The 22,001-nt window shown below is 37.2% G+C and overlaps 1 protein-coding gene across 1 annotated transcript in view; it reads left to right on the forward strand.

Annotated features, from left to right (window-relative positions):
• Positions 1-22,001, forward strand: part of PGR (progesterone receptor) — a 95,959-nt gene that overhangs the window by 31,286 nt on the left and 42,672 nt on the right. Inside the window, exon 3 of the mRNA XM_069079902.1 lies at positions 6,644-6,760. Coding sequence (XP_068936003.1) covers positions 6,644-6,760 — 117 coding nt within the window. The remainder of the gene's footprint in view (positions 1-6,643; positions 6,761-22,001) is intronic.

Consider the following 22,001-nt stretch of genomic DNA (forward strand, 5'->3'; position numbering starts at 1 on the left):
GGTGTGGTGCTAAGTATCTGAGCCGTGATTTGATCCCCAGGTCATCCTGACACTGGAGCCGGTGCTCTTACTCACTGTGCTACCTGGCCGCCCCCATGGTCCATTATTCTTAAAGCAGGTTAAAATGTAATTGAGAAATATTTAACAAAATAAATATAAATACAGTAAAACAAATAATACTAATATATTGCTTCCTAAGTCAATGTGCATTGACAGAATCCTTACATATGTGGCCCCTGTTTCTGCTTGATTTTAACACCATTGTATTAGAGCATTACTTTTAAAGTCACATTGAAGTGGAGCATACTGAGGAATGTAAATTAGTTCTTTATACTGCTCTTAGCACTTTCATAACAAATATAACATTAATGTAATTTTAAGTACAAGATGTATTGTGTATTTTTTGTACCATGCAAACATTTGGCTTAAAGGAGGAGCTCTAACAGAACTAACTTCTAGATTGGGAAAACAAAGACTAATTTTTTTCTTCTGTTCTCTGTTCAAGTTTTACTATAACTAAGAGAATTTATTGTTTTACTTAGAGAAATCATATTTTAAACTTTGTTGCTTCATAAATGGAAAAAAAGAAATTTTTATAAAATAATGTTTCAAAAAGGTTGGGTATATTTCATATTTTCCTGTGCTTTTTTAAAATCAAAACTTTATTTGAGGGGGCAGAGCCAAGATGGCAGAGTAGAAGCACGACCCTCCCGTGGCTCTGGCTTCCACCCTCCCCAATCCATGTAAAAAGGAGACTCTAAACAAATTTTGGAGCTGCAGAACCCACAAAATGACACAGAGAAGCTAACCTCCCGCTGAGAACAGCTCGGCAGGCCGGCAGGCATCGTCCAGCACAACGCTCTGGGAGCCGAGCCCAGCACCACGCCAAGGCTTTAGCCCCAGGGCGGGCCTGACCAGCCGCCAGCCAGAGGGACTCCAGATCAGCAGCAGCTGTGGCCGTTTCCAGATTTATCAATACATAGATGCGAAGGACAAGGTGAGAGGCCAGTGCAGTCTGGACTTTGGGACCCAGGAAGTGGGAGTGCGTGGCTTTTACCCCTGGGGTGAGAAACCGCTGAGACGCTGGCACAGCCTGCCAGTGCCACGCGGTGGCTTCAGCTCCTGGCCTGCAGAATGTAGGGGGATCAAGCACCAGTCTGAGGGGTAATCTCTCTTGCTTTAACCTGCTTGGATCTAGATTGCAGTCTAGGGTGGAGGTCCTGGGGTGTGTGTCCAGCTTGCCAGAGCGTGTGGAGACCTCAGAGAGGGCACCCATCTAATACCTCTGGCAGCTGAGAAAACCCCAGCGTTTGGGACGAAAACTCCCCTGTCTGGTGGCACAGTCCTACTGTGGCAAAAAGCCCAAAAGTCAAATCATTGAGTGGCAAAATGAGCAGGAAAAGGAAACAAAGCAGACAGAAGATTCCAACATTACACTCCTATTTTGGGGATAAGAAGGAGCAAGGCATGGAACAGGAGGAAATCAGTGAAGTCAGAACTCCTGCACCAAAAGCTTCAAAGGAAAATACAAGCTGGTTACAGGCCATAGAGGACCTTAAGAAGCAGATAAGAGAAGTGGAGGAAAACTTGGGAAGAGAAATGAGAAAAATGCAAGAAAATTATGAAATGAGAGTCAACAGCCTGACTGAAGAAAATAATACCTTAAAAAACAGACTGACTCAAATGGCAAAGGAGGCTCAAAAAGGCAATGAGGAGAAGAATGCCTTAAAAAGTAGAATTTGCCAGATGGAAAAAGAATCTCAAAAGCTCACTGAGGAGAATCATTGCTTCAGAATTAGATTGGAGCAAATGGAAGCTAATGACTTTATGAGAAATCAAGATGCTGTTAAACAGATCCAAACAAATGAAAGAATAGAAGGCAATGTGAAATATCTCATTGGAAAAACCACTGACCTGGAAAATAGATCCAGGAGAGATAATTTAAAAATTATTGGACTGCCTGAGAGCCATGACCAAAGTAAGAGCCTGGAAAGCATCCTCCAGGAAGTTCTCAAAGAAAACTGCCCTGATGTTTTAGAACGAGAGGGCAAAATAGAGGTTGAAGGAATCCACCTATCACCTCCTGAAAAAGATCCCAAAAAGAAAACTCCTAGGAATATTATAGCCAGGTTCCGGAATTCCCAGATTAAGGAGAGAATATTACAAGCAGCCAGGAAGAAACAATTTGAATATTGTGGAAACACAATCAGGATAACACAGGATCTGGCAGCTTCTACACTGAGGGATCGAAGGGCCTGGAATGTGATATTCCGGAGGTCAAGGGAGCTGGGATTAAAACCTACCCAGCAAAACTGAGTATCATGTTTCAGGGGAAAATATGGTCATTCAGTGGAATACAGGACTTTCAAGCATTCTTGCTGAAAAAACCAGAGTTGAATAGAAAATTTGACATTCAGATACAAGAAGCAAGAGACGCATGAGAAGATAAACAGGGAAAAGAAATCATAAGGAACTTATCAAAGTTGAACTATTTTTTTTTAAAGCAATCAGGGTTGAGTGGCTTGCTTGGGGTTGCTCGGCCAGTTGTTGTTTCTGGGTGTGGTGCTGGGTGTCTGGGCCCGGATTTGATCTGGGTCGTCCCAGCACTGGGGCCCGTGCTCTTGCTCGCTGAGCCACCTGGCCAAAGTTGAACTATTAACATTCCTACATGGAAAAACAATAATTGTAACTTATGAAACTTTTCTCAGTAGTTCAAGGGATTAGAAATATATATGTATGTGTATATATATATATATATACATATATATGTCTTTATATGAGGGTATGCAGGCATATGAATACATATGTGAATGTGTGTATATACGTTTACAGGTATACATAGATAGAGGGCACGGGACCAATTTAACAGGAAGGGATGATACTTAAAAGGTGAAATTAAGAGGTGAGAGGAATATAATGAGAGGAGATGGGGAGAGACAGAGTGGGGCAAACTATCTCATACAGAAGAGGCAAGGGAAAATGTTTACAATGGAGGGGGAAAATACACACTAAATAGGGGATCTAACCCTCCAGGAGAATAGGGGGGGAAGGGGATGTGAGGGGGGAGGATGGAAGGGAGGGCAGGCTGGGGGGGGAGAAAAGTTGGAAGCACCCACTTTTGAAAAGGGACAGGATCAAAGTAGAGAATAGAACAAGTGGGAGGTGGAATAGGACGGAGGGAAATATATTCAGTCTTTTACAATATATCTACTATGTCATTGTTTTGCATTAGCCGCACATGTACAACCTATACTGAACTGCTTGTCTCCCCAATGGGGGTGGGTGGCATGGGGGGAAGGGAATGAATCTGGAATTGAAAGTTTTAAAATCAAATATTCAAATATATATATATACTATTATTAATACCATCTTACATGTTATTAAGAAAAAAAAGATATACAGGCACTGAGGCATAGAGATCCACTGGAAAAGTTGAAATGGGTATGGGAGAAAATATGGGAGAGAGCAGATTGGAGGTGGGGATGTCCTGTGGGACTGCTGTTTTGGGGGGATGGGTGGGGGAAAAACGGAGAAAATTTGAAACTCAAAATCCGGCAGAAACGAATGATGTAAATCAGAAAAATAAATAAAAAAAAATAAAGTTGGATGAAAAAAAACTTTATTTGACCTACTCTCATCAATACTTCAAAAATCTGTGATTTAATGTGGTTTACTCTGCTGATATATATATATATATATATATATGTATGTATAGTATCATTTCTTTGCCATAGAAAAGGGTCTTTATAGTGACTAAATTGTGAAAATTTCATCATCTGCTCTAGGAATAAGCCTTTCTGAATTTGGCTAGTCTGGGCCATAGATAATAGATACAAAGTCTGTTAGTAGGCCCATATGGGAACCCATACTAGATTGGCAAGAATTGCCAGAGTTTTATTCTTCACTCACATAGAAAACCCAACATCACTTTCTCTGTTTAGATTTGAGAAACTTCAGAGTAAGATATTACTGGAATTAGTGTGACATAAGAAGCCCCATTGTAGTCTGTTGAATTAAAACAATTGTAGTTTGTTGAATTAAATTATAAATTTTATTGGAGTAACAGACAATGCAGATAAATCAGATGAGTTTGGTTCTTGTCTTAACTTTACCATTGACTGACTAGCTGTGTGATTTTAGACAAGTCATATAAACTCTCTGGACCACAAGATCCACATGCTTAATGAAGGTGCTATCTACTTAATGTATAGTAAAATATTCATCTCAACTTGTATCCTTTTTAAATATGGAAGGGCACTACTACTATGGACATGAAGAACTGAGTTTTATCCTGCTTCCTGGTTCAATAGGATTGCCAGATTTATGATTGATGGTGTATAAGCTGAGAAAAATACATTCCATTTCTAGACTTTCTATGTGGAAAAAAACAATGTCCCAGAGGGAAAGGGATTAGGAAACCAAGAGAGCTATTACAGTTTCTCTAGCTGTTTACCCAGAAGGAACAATTTTCCTATTCCCTGCCCTACCTTTTTCTAGGTCTTCATGACCCAGAAGTAGACAGGTACAACAGATACATTTTTTTGTTCCTTTAATATAAATGCACATTTTTACATATGTAGTTAATACTCTTGTTATATCTATAGAAGAGGGAGAGTTTAATATGCTGTGTTTTTATATTTTTAATATTTTGGACCCATTTCTTCCTTAGGGAGAAGGCAAGCTCTTATAAAACACTATTGTTAAAATTCTATTTGCGCAGATTTACATAAAAGAAAAAGAATCCCATTTTACTTTATATCCACACACTTTGTTGTTGTTTAGTCATTTTTAGTCCTGTCTGACTCTGTGATTCCTTTCAGGGGTTTTCTTTGCAAAGATACTGAAGTGGTTTGCCAATATCCTTCTTTAGCTCGTTTTACAGATGAGGAAGTGAAGCAAACAGGGTTAAGTGACTTGCCCAAGGTTACACAGCTAGTAAGTGTCCAAGGTTGGTTTTGAACTAAGGTCTTCCTGGCTTCAGGCCTGGCACCATATCCACTGCGTCACCTACCTGCTCCCTTGTACACACTATAGCAATACTAATAATAGCTCAGATTATATAATACTTACAGTAGTCCTGTGAAGTAGGTAGTGCAAATACTGTTATCCTTGTTTTCGAAATAAAGAACTGAAACCCAGTTCTTTTAGTTTCCACTCTTGTACTCTTTATATTATACCTTGCTGCTTCTTGTGTAGAATTGTACTGCAACCTGTATGCACAATACAGGTTGTAAATATGCCAATGGGACCACCTGGTGTGAAGGTAAGAAAAAGGTCTTTGCCCATTTTCTGAAGTCTAGAGTCATCTCTTTACTCCTCTCCAACCTGTAGTGTTAAACTCATAGATAGAAATGGGTTTGTTTATTTGTTTAACTGACCTTTATGTTTAGTAATGGGTAGAATTTCAGAAATATATTAACCAGAGCATTTGTTGTGGGCCATTTCCTAAAAATGGATGCTTAAAGAACGAATAGCCAGAGAAGCTCTTTGATGCACTTTGGAAGGCTGGATAATGCTCTCCTATAATTATCTGCCTCATTTACCAACTTACCCCTGATTAGGCATCTACTGGATTTGCTGTTCAATTGCAGAGATCCCTCTGAAGTCAATGGCTTATGTGTTTCACCTTTCACTTTCTTAATTAAATATTCATTGAAGGTATCTCCCAGCCTACCATATATTTGCTGGTGAAAGAATCTGAGAATCAAGCTTGTTAAATTAATAAACTATTTTACATTTGTTCTAAATTATTAAGCTCTGCAAGAAGGTTTAAGTGATAGACTATGTTTCTTGCCATCTGAAGTCTTTGTATGCCTATTTTCATGTTTGTGGCTGCTGTAGATGGTTGAGGTTATTAGAAACATGACCACAGGATAAGTTGGACACATTGCTGTCCACTTAGAAAAATGGAAACTAAGCAACTGCCACTGCAGTTAATCCAGAAAGTCTAAGTCTTGTCAAAGAAAGCTGAGTCCATGTCATTAAAAAGAATCTTTTAAAATGGTCAAAGGAATTTTTGAAGAAGCGTTGTGATTGATGATATATCAATAATCAGTGAAACCCAAAATTGAAGGCTTTATTCCTATTGTTGAAATGAACCAGAGGAATATGAAAAGCACAGCAGCCATTTGGCTGGATAAAGAGGTTGGTAAGTGGCAATTGTGACAAAAAGCAATGACAGTGGTAGAAGAAAAAGTGAGATTATTGTAAACAGGAGTGATCTTGAGGGTGTATCCTAGGGCATAAGTACCTACTCGGTCTAGCTCCTATGCTTACATGAATGGTTAAGTATACTATTCAAAATGATGACCATGAGGCTTATTATAATCCTCAGTGACATAAAATTATTTTTGGTTTTATATTAAAGGGGCAAAAAGCTGAATGTGACTTATAAACATTTTAATAACAGAAGTTAATACAAGTCCAGTGTATCACAAAGTTAACTTTCATTTACTGGAAAATGAAGTTAAACAGAGTTTTGCAAGATTCTGGTTAATTGAGTTATTTCTTTAGTTTAATACAGTGATATCAGTGCCAAAGTGTGAGCTATTATTGTTATCGAAAAATTTTTTAAATTATTTAAACCTCTGCTCCTTTAAACAATCTTTAAATGTTTTTTTCAATATCAAAAATATTTTTTCAGGACAACATAACTATTTATGTGCTGGGAGAAACGACTGCATAGTTGATAAAATTCGCAGAAAAAACTGTCCAGCGTGTCGTCTAAGAAAATGCTGCCAGGCTGGCATGGTCCTTGGAGGTAAAATTGTTATTTTTTCTTTATAAGGAATTACATACATTTAGAATATGTAACTGATTCAGAAAGTATTCTGTTCTTGCATAGCATCTGCTCCTGATTTGTTTGTTGCCTGGATTGCTTTTGTATCTCATTAAGTAAATAAACTACCATAATGCTATTAACTTCATAGATTTTCACCATTTTTCAATCTATACAGTTTATTGAACATCTGTTGGGGACCTCTGGAACCATCTAGTACAATCCCTTGCTGACCTAGAATCCTTTGTGCAATACTTGGCACGTGTATTAGCTTTCATTTGAAGACCTCAAGTGAGGGGGGACTCATTTGAACCTAAGTCAGCACCTTCCCTTTTTAGAAAACTCTAACAGAGGGGCAGCTAGGTGGTGCAGTGGATAGAGCACCGGCCCAGGAGTCAGGACGACCTGAGTTCAAATCTGGCCTCAGACACTTAACACAAAAACTAGTTGTGTGACCTTGGGCAAGTCACTTAACCCCAATTGCCCTCCAAAAAAAAAAGAAAACTATACTAGGAAGATTTTCAGCTTCTACACAGTGTTCATAGTCCTGTTTCTGGTGCTAAGCAAACAAGTCTTATCCCTTTATGTATAAGAATTCTTCAAATACTTGAAAAAAGTCCTGAAGAAAGTCTTTTCTTAAGTACAAATATCCTCAATTCCTTCAGCTGTTCTTTGTATATGTCCTTTTGTCAGCTAGGTGGCATAGTGAATAGAATTCTGGGCCTGGAATCAGGAAGACCTGGATTCAAATATAGTCTCAGACACTTACTATCTTTATGACCCTAGGCAAGTCACTCAAATGCTATTTGCCTCAGTTTCCTCAATTGTAAGATGAGGATAGCAATAGTATCTATCTCCCAGGGTTGTTGTGAAGATCAGGTTATATAATATTTGTAGTATTTAGCTCAGTGCCTAGTGCCTAGTGCTTAATAAATGCTTGTTTGTTTTCTTCCTTTCTTCCTTCTTTCTAATTCTGTCCCCATATACTACTTACTCTCTTCTGGATAGATGCCTCAGCTTTTTTATATATTTCTAAGATATGATGCACAGAATCAGATGTAGCCTTACTAGGGCAGACTATAAAAGATCTATTACCTCTTTCTTTCTGGATCCTATGTTTCTCTTATTAAATTTCATACTGTTTTGTATTTTTGGATCCAAATTGTCATCTAATCCCTCCAACATTCATATCATCCACAATTTGAAAAGCAAATGTCTTTGTTGTCACCTAAGTAATAGATAGAAAACATTGAACATCAGAAAGCCAAGGACAGTTTGCAGAGGTATAATTTATTAAGACATCTTTCCAAATTACCATTGACACCCTAATGACAACTCACTGGGTTCATTCATTTAATCTCTTCCAAATCCAACTAATTACACTAATATCTAGTCATTATATCTCAGTTTTGTTCATATAAATTCATATAACACTGTCAAATGCTTTAGTGAAAACTAAGTGTACCATGAAAATAATTTCTAATTGTTTTAAGAATTTAATTCTTAAGGACTCCTCATCTTTGTTATGCTGTGTTCTCCATCACAACCATTAGGATCTGACCTTTCCCTTTGGAATTTGTATTCTCAAAATCTAGGGTACATATCAGATTATACCTGGTTTTCACCTACTTCATGATAAGTATGAGAAAGTGGTCATTTGACATCAACATTCCTTTTGAGATTCCTTTGTTGTTGTTGTTTTGTTATAAGAAATCATTTTTTAATTGTTCTTTAGTTATTTGCAATTGTGTCCAATGTTTTGTGACCCTATTTCAGGTTCTCTTGGTAGAGATATTAGAATGCTTTGCCATTTCCTTCTCCAGCTCATTTTACAGATGAGGAAACTGAGGCAAACAGGGTTAAGTGGCTTGCCCGTGGTCACACAGCTAGTGTCTACAGGCCAGATTTGAACTCAGGAAGATGAGTCTTCCTGACTCCAGGCCCAGCGCTCTATCTACTATGCCATCTAGCTGCCCATTGCAGCAGAATAATTCTCCCTGCCACCACCTTTACTTTTTGAAGGATGAAATTATCTTTTAGGGAAGCCACAAATTTATCAGTGAATCTGAATTTGGTAAGAAAGGAGCTCCGAGAGCAGATGACCAAAAAGTTGAAGTCTCTCACTACTAAATTAGTACTAGATGTTATCAGTTTCTCAAACTCTTCCTCTAATCCTTCCTATCAATGGAGGCTATAGTAAACCTTGCAAAATTATCGCTTGTATTTCTTCTTCCCTTGCTCCTTACCTGATTGTTTTTTACTTCAGTTTTCTAGATTGCTACACACAAGTGTATATTCTTAATATACTTTGCTTATTTCTGATTCCTTTTTGAATAAAATATATCCCCTTCTGGCCAGATTCTAGTAATAAGCCCTGTCTCACCAAATCTATGATATCTCTGAGAACAAATTTATTTTTTTGCGTTAGAATTTCTAATTCAACTTATTTATTATTAATACATGTTGCATCAATATATAATCATATGAGGCCTTTTAAAAAAATTCTGATTACTTTTTGTATTGTTTCTGGGACTATCAGTCTCCTTTTCTTCTATTCTTCCTCCTATGTTGTACCTACTGTACCTTCATGATGAGGCTTGCCATTTTTATGTTACCAACTTTCTGTCTTCCAAAGTCTCTTCAGTTCAAAACCTTTTTGATCATATTTATAAGACTCCATGCCAATGTGCTTTTTTTAAATAAAACAGTTTGGGTTAAGTAACTTGCTCAAGGTTACATGGCCAGTTATTTCTGGGTGTGGTGCTAAGTATCTGAGCCCAGATTCGATCCCAGATCATCCTGACTCTGGAGCTGGTGCTCTTACTGCGCCACCTGGCCACCCTTAACCTATTAGGGTTAAGTAACTTGCTCAAGGTTACATGGCCAGGTGTTTCTGGGTGGGTGCTAAGTGTCTGAGCCCAGATTCGATCCCAGGTCATCCTGACTCTGGGGCTGGTGATCTTACTCGCTGTGCTACCTGGCCGCCCCCCAATGTGCTTTCAATGGCCATTTTGGCATAAGCCATTTGCTATATTTTAGGTCATGGTCCAGAAATCCCATCCCTAAGTGCAAGTTTTTTTTTTTCCCTTCTCTTCTGAATCCCTTACCCTTAAAATAACAACGATTTTTTTTTAAAACTGCCTAAACTTCTACATCTTCATAATACTCAGAAATAGTTTTAGGCTCCTTGTGGTAATATTGTTTGCCTACACATGAATTACCAGAATTGTATAGTAGATTTCACATTTAACAGTTCTCAGAAGATTCTCTATAATGCCCTAGATAAATGACCTGGGTCAGACATTTCTGTTTTCATGTCAAGTTAACAAATATGCCTCATCATTGAGTCTACCAAAATCGTGGTGGTTCAGCTACCACTTCTCTTTTTTTTGACATTATTAGCAGGTGTGGATCCATATTACTTCCTGAAACCAGTTGTGAATCCATATTCCTTTGAGCAAAAGAAATTGCTTCCACCAGAAATGGTACATTTTTCCACTTATAAGAAAAGCCACATATCTATTACTTAGCTACAACAGTTATATGTCATATTTTTCTGCACTTCAAAGGCTAGATGTAGATGAGAATTGTCTTTTCTTCTTTGTATCCTTTTTCTTCTTTGTTTCCTCCATGAGATACATATTCCATTCTTTCAAGGAACATTTCAATCTCCCTTTAAAACTGGAGATGAGGATACCATTCTTCTAAGTACTTTATTCTCTCTTCTAGAAGAGAAACCAAATTTCACTTTGTTATAAGTATCAAATTTTATTGGCAGACACACAAATATACTACACTCCCTAGAGTTTGTAGCATAATTTTCATTGCCCTTCCTGCTTGCTTGAAGCAAGTTTCAGCACTCTTTGACTTTTTTTGGTAGCACTCTTGGCTTAACCCTTGTGGCTAACTACTGCAGCTAACTATGAAACATGAGAATCAAGATAAATATAATGAGATCCACTCATCTCATGGACACTAAATTTTCTTCTAGAGAGGTATTTAATTTTTAGGAAAGAACATTGGCCGGAGTCAGATGGTCTGGATTGTAGTCCTAGTATTGTCTTATCAAGCTGTGTTGACATTGGATAAGTCAGTTTGCGTTGTTGTTTCATTTTTTTCTGGTTATTAAAAATATTAGGTTAAATAATCATATTTCTGATTAAATAGTATGAATTTGTATTTTCACCTAGAGAATTCATAAATTCTATAAAATACAATGTGCTCTAATGAACTAGCAGAGAATTAGGAAGCCAGGAGAAAAAGTGTCAAGTTTTTAGTCTGCCATTGGTCAATGAAACACAGTATTTGAAAACTTATTTCTTTATCCCTTAAGTTTCTCAGGCTTTTATTGGGCTATCACAAAAATAATAGAAACCATAGTGGAAGCATATGAAGATAAGGAAAAACTTCCCAAATTGTATGTTTCATATTGACAGCATTCCCATACCTAGGAAAAAAATCCCTGAAACTGAAGAAAAATTTTGGAAAGTAATGGTACTGGCCACAGCAATTGAGATTTGCCTGTCATACAAATAAATTGACTTCCATAGCACTTGAATTCCTTCCCCATGTTCTTATTGGGCATAAAATAATGGGATTGGTGTAAAGCTAAGTATGAGCAGCTTTCCAGAGGAATGCTGCTGTGGACAGCTCTAAGGTTCTGATCACATAGTATAGTAAACTCTCTATTTATTCAGCAGTAAACTAAAGCAAAGCATTCACAGAAACCAAAGTACAGCATTCACAATATTATAACATAACAAGTTATCACTAAAGTGGCCACATAGTTTTAAATAAAAGATATCATTCAGTAAGTCCTTAACCCAATCATCCTTAAGGAGCAAGCCTCCTTAAGGGACACAAAGTACAAAGGTCAAAGTTCTCCACCCCCAGGTCACATTGTCTTATTCTCTCAGTCAAAAAGTCTTCTTTCTTCTTGATTGGAGATTAGTTTCCAATCATCCTTCGCTCAATCATCCTTAAGAGGTACCAGGTACAGAGTACAAAGTTCTCCCACCCCTAAGCCAGAGTAGATCATAATCTTCTCAATCAGCATTAAGTATCCAAGGAGAGGTCTTTTCATCTTGACTCAAGGCTGGCTCTCAGATTCCATGGTACCTCTTCCATGGTCCCAGCTTTTGCCTGAATTTACCCAACCATCACCTGGATTCAAAGGTAGACAGCTCTCAACTCCTCATCCAGCTCTTTGTCCAGTTCCATATTGACGCACACAGTGTCCAGTCCACCTCAATCCTTCACAGTTTCTTTTTCTATGAAGACAAAGCTTAACAGAACCACAGTAACATTCATGCACATTGCTGGCACCATCATCAATTCACTATCTTCCTATGAAATCAATACAGACCCACCAACGAGGTTTGAGAACTCAACACACATCATCAGTATGGTCCCAGGATCTCTGAAACCCTATTCCAGGTCTACTGTAAATAGACAAGAAAATCCTCTTTCAAGGCTTCTAGTAAGGTCCCAGGGCTTTTGTACAAAGTATCACAAAAAAAAATCAGCACTGACAGAACAGAGTGCTGGCCTCCACAATCATTCCCCTTTTCAGTTCTGCTCTTTCCCAGCTTAGGCTTCTTCTTATATATGGTCATTAGCTCCTCTCTGTTCCACACCTTTCTGTTGCATCACCAAGTTCCTCCCACTGTAGGTTTCACAAGTCCTGTTTCTTAACAAAGACTTGATATAATCATGGACAAGGCTCAAAAGAAACTTGAGCTGAAACAAGGTGCTAAATAATTAAATAGCTGAAACAAGTCGTTAAGTACATTTGTTTGCCATTACAACTGGCTCCATATTTCCTACTCTGAATTGGTTGCTACTGCTGTTACTTTCCTGCAACTGACCTGTGGAAAGGAAATCTTGCTCAGTTTCTAGCTGTTGCCACTTCAGAGGGTTAAAAGAGTAGCTTACAGAATTGGACCATTTAGTGATTCACAAAATAATCACTAAGTTAAACAATTCTACCAATATTATAAGAACCTATAATATTATATTATTCTATCCTCACTTACATTTTTATGTAGAGTACTATGGTTTCTTCACCACTAATTCGATAACATATATGCTATCCATTACTTCCATTAGGAGAGACTTTCATTGTCAATTCTAGTGATCATGTTTTGGAAATACATAGATATATTTTTCCTGAAAGAAAAGGAAGTATAAATATGTATGTATCTATGTTATACATATATGATATATGTATATTTATATGTAAGTCATTTTACAAATAAAAGCTGTATATAAAACAATGCTTTTCAATATCTATGACATTCATTTTTTTCTTATTTTGTTTTTAATCGAATATTGAACAACTATGGTAATTAAGAGAGCACTATATTGGGAGTCATAAGAAAGTCAACAGAGTGGAAAAAACACTGTGTATGTTGTCAAAGAAATTGGGTTTAAATAGTGATTATGACATTTCTTACTATATGCTCTTGGACAGTCGTTTAACCTCCTTGAACATTATTTTACAAATGAGGGAGTTGGACCAGATGACCTATAAAGTTCTTTCCAATTCTAAATCTATAGTCCTATGATTTGGACCTGACAACTTACTAATTTTATGACCCCCACAAGTTACTTACCCTCTGTTCTGAGCTTCATTTTTCTCACTGATAAATTAGGCATTATATTACTTACACTACCTTTTTCTCAGGATTGTTTTGAGAATAGAGTGACATAAGCATTCTGTAAATAATGAAGTTTTGGGTAAGTATAAATTGTTAGTCTAGTAACTTGAACACATTTAAATATTACTTAGATGGAATAATGAAGATTATTGACATGGTTGATATATTTTCATTGTACAAGCATTTGTAGATCTCCTAATTTTTCCTTATGAATGTGTTAGGTATTTGGGGCAGATAAAAAAGAAGTAGGAGGTATGGTTTTTAGCCTAAAGGGTGCCTAGAGTATTTTTGAATAAATAAGATCAGGAGTTACAAAACAGTTGAATAGTAATACCAGACACTGTAGAGCAGTGGATAAGGCAAAGGGCTTAGAATCAAGAGAACCTTGGTTCATAGCCTGCTCCAGACATTTATTAGCCACATAACTCTGGGAAAGGGATTTAATTCTCCTTGTCCTAGTTTCCATATTTTAAAAAAAGGCTGGACCTGAATGTTTTCAAAGATGCTTTTTAGCTTTCTGTGATTTAGAAATAAATAAATATCTATAATATCATATCATCTATATGATGTAGTAGCATAATGTATGGTGGCACTTGTAACTTCTATTGAATTATACTGAAAAGAAAGATCATCATCTTAGGCAGGGATTGGTAGTAAAGTGCTTCATGGAAGAACTAGGTCCTAAGAAACAGGCAGAAGTGGGAAGGGTATTCTGGTCAAGAGGAATAGCACGAGAATGACCGTGGCTGGCTTGTCTATAATTCTCTCCCTCCTCATCTGTGCTTCTTGGCTATCCTGGCTTTCTTTCAGTCTCATCCAAGATCTTTCTTGATCCCCCTTAATACTAGTGCCTCCCCTCTGTTGATTTTCTCCAGTTTATCCTATATGCGCCTTATTTGTACATAGTTATTTTCATGTTGTCTCCCCTATTAAACTGTGAGCTCCTTGAGAACACAAACTGTCCTTTGCCTTTCTTTTGATCCCCAGTGCTTAACAAAATGCCTGGCACACATTAGGGGCTTAATAAATATTTATTTCAGGAGTAGAAGCAGGACCTCCCTGCTGCTCCAGCTTCCACCTCCCCCAATCCATGTAAAAAGAGGACTCTAAACAAATGTTGGAGCTGCAGGACCCACAAAATGACATAGAGAAGCTAACCTCCCACTGAGGACAGCCCGGCAGGCCAGCAGGAATTGGCCAGCGCAGCGCTCTGGGTGCTGAGCCCAGCCCCACACCAAGGCTTTAGCCCCAGGGCAGGCCTGACCAGCTGCCAGCTGGAGGGACTCCAGATCAGCAGCAGCTGTGGCCGTTTCCAGGTTTATCAACACATAGGTTCAAAGGACAAAGTAAGAGGTCAGTGCAGTCTGGACTTTGGAACCCAGTAGTTGGGAGTGCTTGGATTTGCCCCCAGGGCGAGAAGCCTCTGAGAGGCCAGCACAGCCAGCCAGTGCCACATAGCAGCTTCAGCCCGTGGCAAGAGTCCTACTTTGGCAAAAAGCCCAGGAGTCAAGTGACTGAGAGGTGACATGACCAGACAAAAGAAACAAAGCAGACTGAAGATTCCAACATTAGACTCCTATTTTGGGGACATAAAGGAGCAAAGCATGGAACAGGAGGAAGACAGTGAAGTCAAAACTGCTACATCAAAAGCTTCAAAGGAAAATACGAGCTGGTTACAGGCCATAGAGGACCTTAAGAATCAGATAAGAGAAGTGGAGGATAGATTGGGAAGAGAAATGAGAACAATGCAAGAAAATTACAAAATGAGAGTCAACAGCTGGACTGAAGAAAATACCACCTTAAAAAATAGACTAGCTCAAATGGCGAAAGAGGCTCAAAAAGGGAGTGAGGAGAAGAATGCCTTAAAAAGCCAAATTTGCCAGATGGAAAAAGAATCTCAAAAGCTCACTGAGGAGAATCATTCCTTCAGAATAAGATTGGAGCAAATGGAAACTAATGACTTTATGAGAAATCAAGATGCTCTTAAACAGATCCAAACAAATGAAAGAAAAGAAGGCAATGTGAAATATCTCATGGGAAAAACCACGGACCTGGAAAATAGATCCAGGAGAGATAATCTAAAAATTATTGGACTACCTGAAAGCCACAATCAAAGTAAGAACCTAGAAATCATCCTCCAGGAAGTTCTCAAAGAAAACTGCCCTGATGTTTTAGAACGAGAGGGAAAAATAGAGGTTGAAAGAATCCACCGATCACCTCCTGAAAAAGATCCCAAAAAGAAAACTCCTAGGAATATTATAGCCAAGTTCTGGAATTCCCAGATTAAGGAGAGAATATTACAAACAGCCAGGAAGAAAAATTTGAATATTGTGGAAACACAACCAGGATGACCCAGGATCTGGAAGCTTCTACACTGAGGGATGGAAGGGCTTGGAATATGATATTCTGGAGGTCAAAGGAGCTGGGATTAAAACCAAGAGTCACCTACCCAGCAAAACTGAGTATCATGTTTCAGGGGAAAATATGGTCATTCAGTGGAATAGAGGACTTTCAAACATTCTTGCTGAAAAAACCAGAGTTGAATAGAAAATTTGATATTCAGATACAAGAAGCAAGAGAAGCATGAGAAGGTAAACAGGGAAAAGAAATCATAAGGAACTTATCAAAGTTGAACTATTAACTTTCCTACATGGAAAAACAATAATTGTAACTTATGAAACTTTTCTCAGTAGTTGAAGGGTATAGAAATATATATATGTATATATATATATATATATATATATATATATATATATGTCTATATATGAGGGTATATGGGTATATGAATACATATGTGAATGTGTGCATATATGTTTATAGGTATTCATAGATAGAGGGCACAGGACCAATTTAACAGGAAGGGATGATATTTAAAAGGTGAAATTAAGAGGTGAGAGAGGTGGGGCGGCCAGGTAGCACAGCGAGTAAGAGCACAGGCTCCAGTGTCGGGATGACCTGGAGATCAAATCCTGGTCTCAGACACTTAGCACTCACCCAGAAACACCTGGCCATGTAACCTTGAGCAAGTTACTTAACCCCAATTGCTTAGGGGCGGCCAAGTGGTTCAGCGAGTAAGAATACCGGCTCCAGTGTTGGGATGACCTGAGGATCGAATCCGGGCCCAGATACTTAGCACCACACCCAGAAATAACTGGCCATGTAACCTTGAGCAAGTTACTTAACCCCGATTGCTTTCAAAAAAAAAAAGAGGTGAGAGAGGAATGTAATGAGAGGAAATGGGAAGAGACAGAATGGGGTAAAATACCTCATGTAGAAGAGGCAAGGGAAAAGTGTTACAATGGGGGGGGGGGGAAGAATAGGAAGGCAAAAGGGAATGGGTCAACCTTATTCCCATTGAATTTGGCTTGAGGAGGGAATGAAATACACACTAAATAGGTTATCTCACCCTCCAGGAGAGTAGGGGGGGGAAGGGGATGAAAGGGGGGATGATGGAAGGGAGGGCAGGCTGGGGGGGGAGGGAAGTTGGAAGCACCCACTTTTGCAAAGGGACGGGATTAAAGAAGAGAATAGAACAAGTGGGTGGTGGGATAGGAGGGAGGGAAATATAGTTAGTCTTTTACAATATATCTACTATGTTATTGTTTTCCATTATCCACACATGTACAATGTATACTGAACTGCTTATGTTCCCAGTAAGGGTGGGTGACAAGGGAGGAAAGGAATGAATCTGGAATTCAAAGGATTTTAAAACTTTAAACTCAAATATATACATATATATTATTATTATTAATACTATTTTACATGTAATTGGGAAATAAGATATACAGGCACTGGGGCATAGAGATCCACTGGAAAAGTTGAAAGGGATATGGGAGAATATGGGAGAGAGCAGATTGAAGGAGGAGATATCCTGTGGGACTGCTATTTTGTGTGGTGGGTAGGGGAAAAACGGGGGGGGGGGGAAATTTGCAACTCAAAATCTGGCAGAAATGAATGATGTAATTCAGAAGTTAATAAAGCATAAAAAAATAAATAAATATTTATTGCTTGGCCATTTAAAATTCAGAGGCAGAGGACCATAGCATATTATCTCTGACTGCCCCTCTCCCACTAAACTGAGTGTAGCAAATATTATACAAAAGAGGTCTCTCTCTTCTGAACTCCTTGATAGTTGTAGACTGTGCATGTGGAAATCTGCCTCCTCTAAGTATTCATTGGGTCCGAATTTCTTCCTTTTGCTATGGCTAATAGAAATTTTCTTTCCCCAATAAGCTCTTACTGCCAGTGCTGCCACAGATTCCTCAGGGAAAACAAAAGCATAGTATAATAGAAAATAATCATGTATACTTCCCAGTTCACCTACTTTTCAATATCTAACTGAAGAGAGGGGAGTGAACACTGTGAGATGTCCCTCCTTTGTTTAAACTAAAATTCATTCTAATCCATAGTTATATTTAAATCTAATTGCATATAAATGCACAATACATAGATACTTCTTTAAATTTCATTTTTTTTAGCTGGCTATGCTCTAACATTCTCAAACTTTACTGGTCAATAATCATCAGAATGTCCTTGATCTTTCTGTTTTGTCCATCTGTAGATTTTATCTTTTTATCTATAACTTGGATAATGCATAGATAAAATACTTCTCAGGTTTGGGAATGACAGAAGACCAGGAGAGGTAGCTGACCTACTGGAACACAAAACTGAATTGAAAAAAGATTTCAACAGGCTTAAGTTTAAGGGCCAGCTCTAATAAGGTGAAATTCAATAATGATAAATGTAAAGTCCCCGAACTTGAGTTAAAAAAAAAATTAACTGTACATATACAGGAGTTGGGCTGGGTTATTTCACAACTGTTTACATGAAAACATCTGTGGGTTTTAGTAGACCATAGTTACAACAAAAGTTGCAACAATTAAAAAAGCTAATGTGATTTCAGGTTATGTTATGGGAATGTATTGTCTATAATGAAGGAGGAGGTAGAGCTCCACTGACTGATACCTTGATCAACACACAAGCCACCTTTGACCTCTAGCTTACTTGCTTCTAGGCTAGAAATTCTTAAAATTTTTTGCATGTGTCATTGACTTCCTTTTTCAGAATGTTTTTAAATACATAAAATAATATATTTAGGATTACAATGGGAAAAAATTTTATTTAAATACAGTTACCAAAATATTTTTAAAACAAGTTAATAAACATCAGGTCAAGAATGGAATAACATGAAAGTTTAAAATAAATATTGAATGACCACCATCAGCAACAGCTCAAAAAATTCTGAAATGACAGTGAAATATATTAGTTTTTGGCATTTGTGCTACAGATTACTATTGACACTGCCCTGTCTATCATAAGACATGAAAGAGAGGATACTGATATACTCAACCACAGATTTTATAAAATTTTTCCATAGAAAATGACACTGGAAAAGCAGAAACAATGTGTTTTGGCAAACAGTCCTAGAAACAGAATTTGTTATCAAAACTACAGTAAGGTTTCAACTTCATAGTTATTCTTTTTTCATATTTGCTTTAGTGGCAATTATTAGATTACAAGAAATACATCCTAGATTCTTCTTTACAAATTACATACCTTACCTTTAGCAGGTTACTTTGAAATTTATATTATTTTCATGATTGTTTGAAACTCGGGAATTTCCTGCAGGATAGCAACTTATACTAAATTTAGAAAGCATGCTTTTATTAGAGATTATGTGTACTTTGTGATACATGACAGCATTTCATATTAATGAAATATGTCTTTTGTATTTGCAAAAGAAATGTTATGTTGAGTTCTGCAATCACATTAAGATTATTTTAAAGATTCAATTAAGTTCAACAAATATTGTTATAAAGGGCTGATTAAACATGAAATATATATTTTTAAATCAAGAGTCTGGTTTTATAGAATTTTTTCCTTGTAGACAGTATCATTTCCAGTTTAAAAAATACATTCAATCAAAATACTCCACCCTTCCTTCCACTTCCAGCTTCCCTTGGCAAGAAGATTAAAGACAAACTCATTTACCTTCTGGGGAAAAGGAAACAGGAGTGAGATGTTATGGAGTAAGAAATGTATTTAGATTCCCTATTATTAAATTTAGAGCTACCTTAAGCAAAAACTTAACTGAACAAGATCCAAATGGCGCATAACTATACCATTTGAACAGAAGAAAGGAAAATAAGAAACAAACATTTTGAAAGTGAGTTTGCTAATTTCTCCATAAAATCCCTTGAAGGTTTTTCTGTGTATTTATAACTGTTTTGCATATGCTGACATAAACCTATTTAGATTGGTCCAAGGTGCCTATGGGGCAGCTAAGTGGCACAATGGATAAAATGCCAGACCTAAAGTCAAGATGACTCATTTTCCTGAGTTCAAATATGGCTTAAGACTCTTAGTAGCTATGTGAACCCGGGCAAGTAACTTAACAGTGCTTGGTTCAGTTCCTCATCTGCAAAATGAGTGGAAAAGGAAATGGCAAACCACTCTAGTATTTCTGCCATGAAAACCACAAACTGGATCATGAAAGGTCAGACATGACTAAAAAGCAAACAATGGCAAGAAAAAGGTGGCTACAGTAACTCTAGATATTTGATTCTCCATTAAAAAGATGTGATTCTCCAGAGGAAAGAAGCTAAAAATGCAACCAGACTATTTAGAAATTCTTTGCATTGTGTGACTCAGATTTAAGATATCAGGGTTTGAATCAACTACCACTTCATCAATCCAGTTGATACAGTGGTTCAAATTTATATCATTCTTTGAAGTTCACACATTTTCCTCACAATAGCTTTGTGAAGTACATAAACATTATTATCTTCATTTTCAAATAATAAAAAATTAGGCTCAGAGAAATTAAATAACTTACCCACTGTCACTTAAGTTGTAAGTGAAATCAGTGCCAGGACTCAATCCTTAGTCTTTTGATTTTAAATTTTAATCTTGATCCACTATACCATAGGTAATAAAATGAAATTACCAAAACAAAATTCGTTATCTTTGCCCCAAAATGCAACCATCTTTTCAACTTTCCTGTTACTGTGAAGGGAATCACATTCCTCTTAGTCCCCCAGGCTTACAACTTTGTTGTTCTCAACTTCTTTTTTAGAATTGTATTTATTTGTTTTTAGTTTTCAACATTTACTTCTATAAGATTTTGAGTTACAGACTTTCCACATATCCCTCCACTTCCCCATCACCAAGACAGTGTGCAATCTGATCTAGGCTATACATGTGCAATCATCTCAAAAATATTTCCACATTAGTCATGTTGTAAAGAAGAATTAGAACCAAAGGGAAAAACCACAAGAAATAAGGAACAGGAAAAAAAAAAGCAACAGTAGTATGCTTCAATCTGCATTCAGACTCCATAGTTCTTTGTCTGACCATGGAAAGCATTTTCCATCATGAATCTGTTGGAATTGTCTTAGATCCTTGTATTGCTGATAAGAGTTAAGTCTATCAAAACTGGTCATCACACAATGTTGCTGTTATTGTATACAATGTTTTCCTGCTTCTGCTCACTTCACTCAGTATCACTTCATGTAATTCTTTCCAGGTTTTACTGAAGTCCACCTGCTCATCATTTTGTATAGCACAATAGAATTCCATTATATTGATATACCACAGCTTGTTCAGCCATTCACGAATTGATGGGCATCCCCTCAAATTCCAATTCTTGGCCACCACAAAAAGAGCTGCTTTAAATATTTTTGCACATGTAGGTGCTTTTCCCTTTTTATGATCGCTTTAGGACATAGATCTAGTAGTGGTGTTGCTGGATCAAAGGGTTTGTGCAATTTTATAGCCCTTTGGCATAGTTCCAAATTGCTCCCCAGAATGGTTGGATCAGGTCTCAACTCCACCAACAACGCATTAGTGTTCCAATTTTGCCACATCTTCTCCAACATTTACCATTCTCCTGTTTTGTCATGTTAGCCAATTTGATAGGTGGGATGTGGTACTTCAGAGCTATCTTAATGTGCATTTCTCTAATCACCAGTGATTTACAGTATATTTTCATGTGACTATAGATTTAATTTCTTCATCTGAAAATTGCCTGTTCATATCCTTTGAATATTTATCAATTGGGAAATGACTTGTTTTCTTATAAATTTGACTCAGCTCTCTCTACATTTTAGAAATGAGGCTTTTATTAGAGACACTGGTGAGAAAAATTATTTCCCAGTTTTCTGCTTCCTTTCTAATCTTGGTTGCATTGTCTTCGTGCACAAACTGTTTAAATTAATGTAATCAAAATTATCCATTTTGCATTTCATAATGTTCTCTATCTCTTGTTTGGTTATAAATTCTTTCCTTCTCCATAGATCTGACAGGTAAACTATTCCTTGCTCTCCTAATTTGCTTATAATCTCACCTTTTATGTCTAAATAATGTACCCATTTTGACCTTATCTTGGTATACAGTTTAAGATCTTGATCTCTGCCTAGTTTCTGCCATACTATTTTCTAGTTGGCCTAATAGTTTTGTTTTGTTTTTTAAATAATGAGTTCTTATCCCAAAAACTGGAGTCTGGGTTTATCAAACAGTAGATTACTATAGTCATTGACTATTGTGTCTTGCGTACCTAATGTATT

This window comes from Petaurus breviceps, unplaced genomic scaffold (assembly GCF_028583685.1).
Source record: "Petaurus breviceps papuanus isolate PSGF00001 unplaced genomic scaffold, PetGlider_PUasm1.0 91133, whole genome shotgun sequence".
NCBI lineage: Eukaryota > Metazoa > Chordata > Mammalia > Diprotodontia > Petauridae > Petaurus > Petaurus breviceps.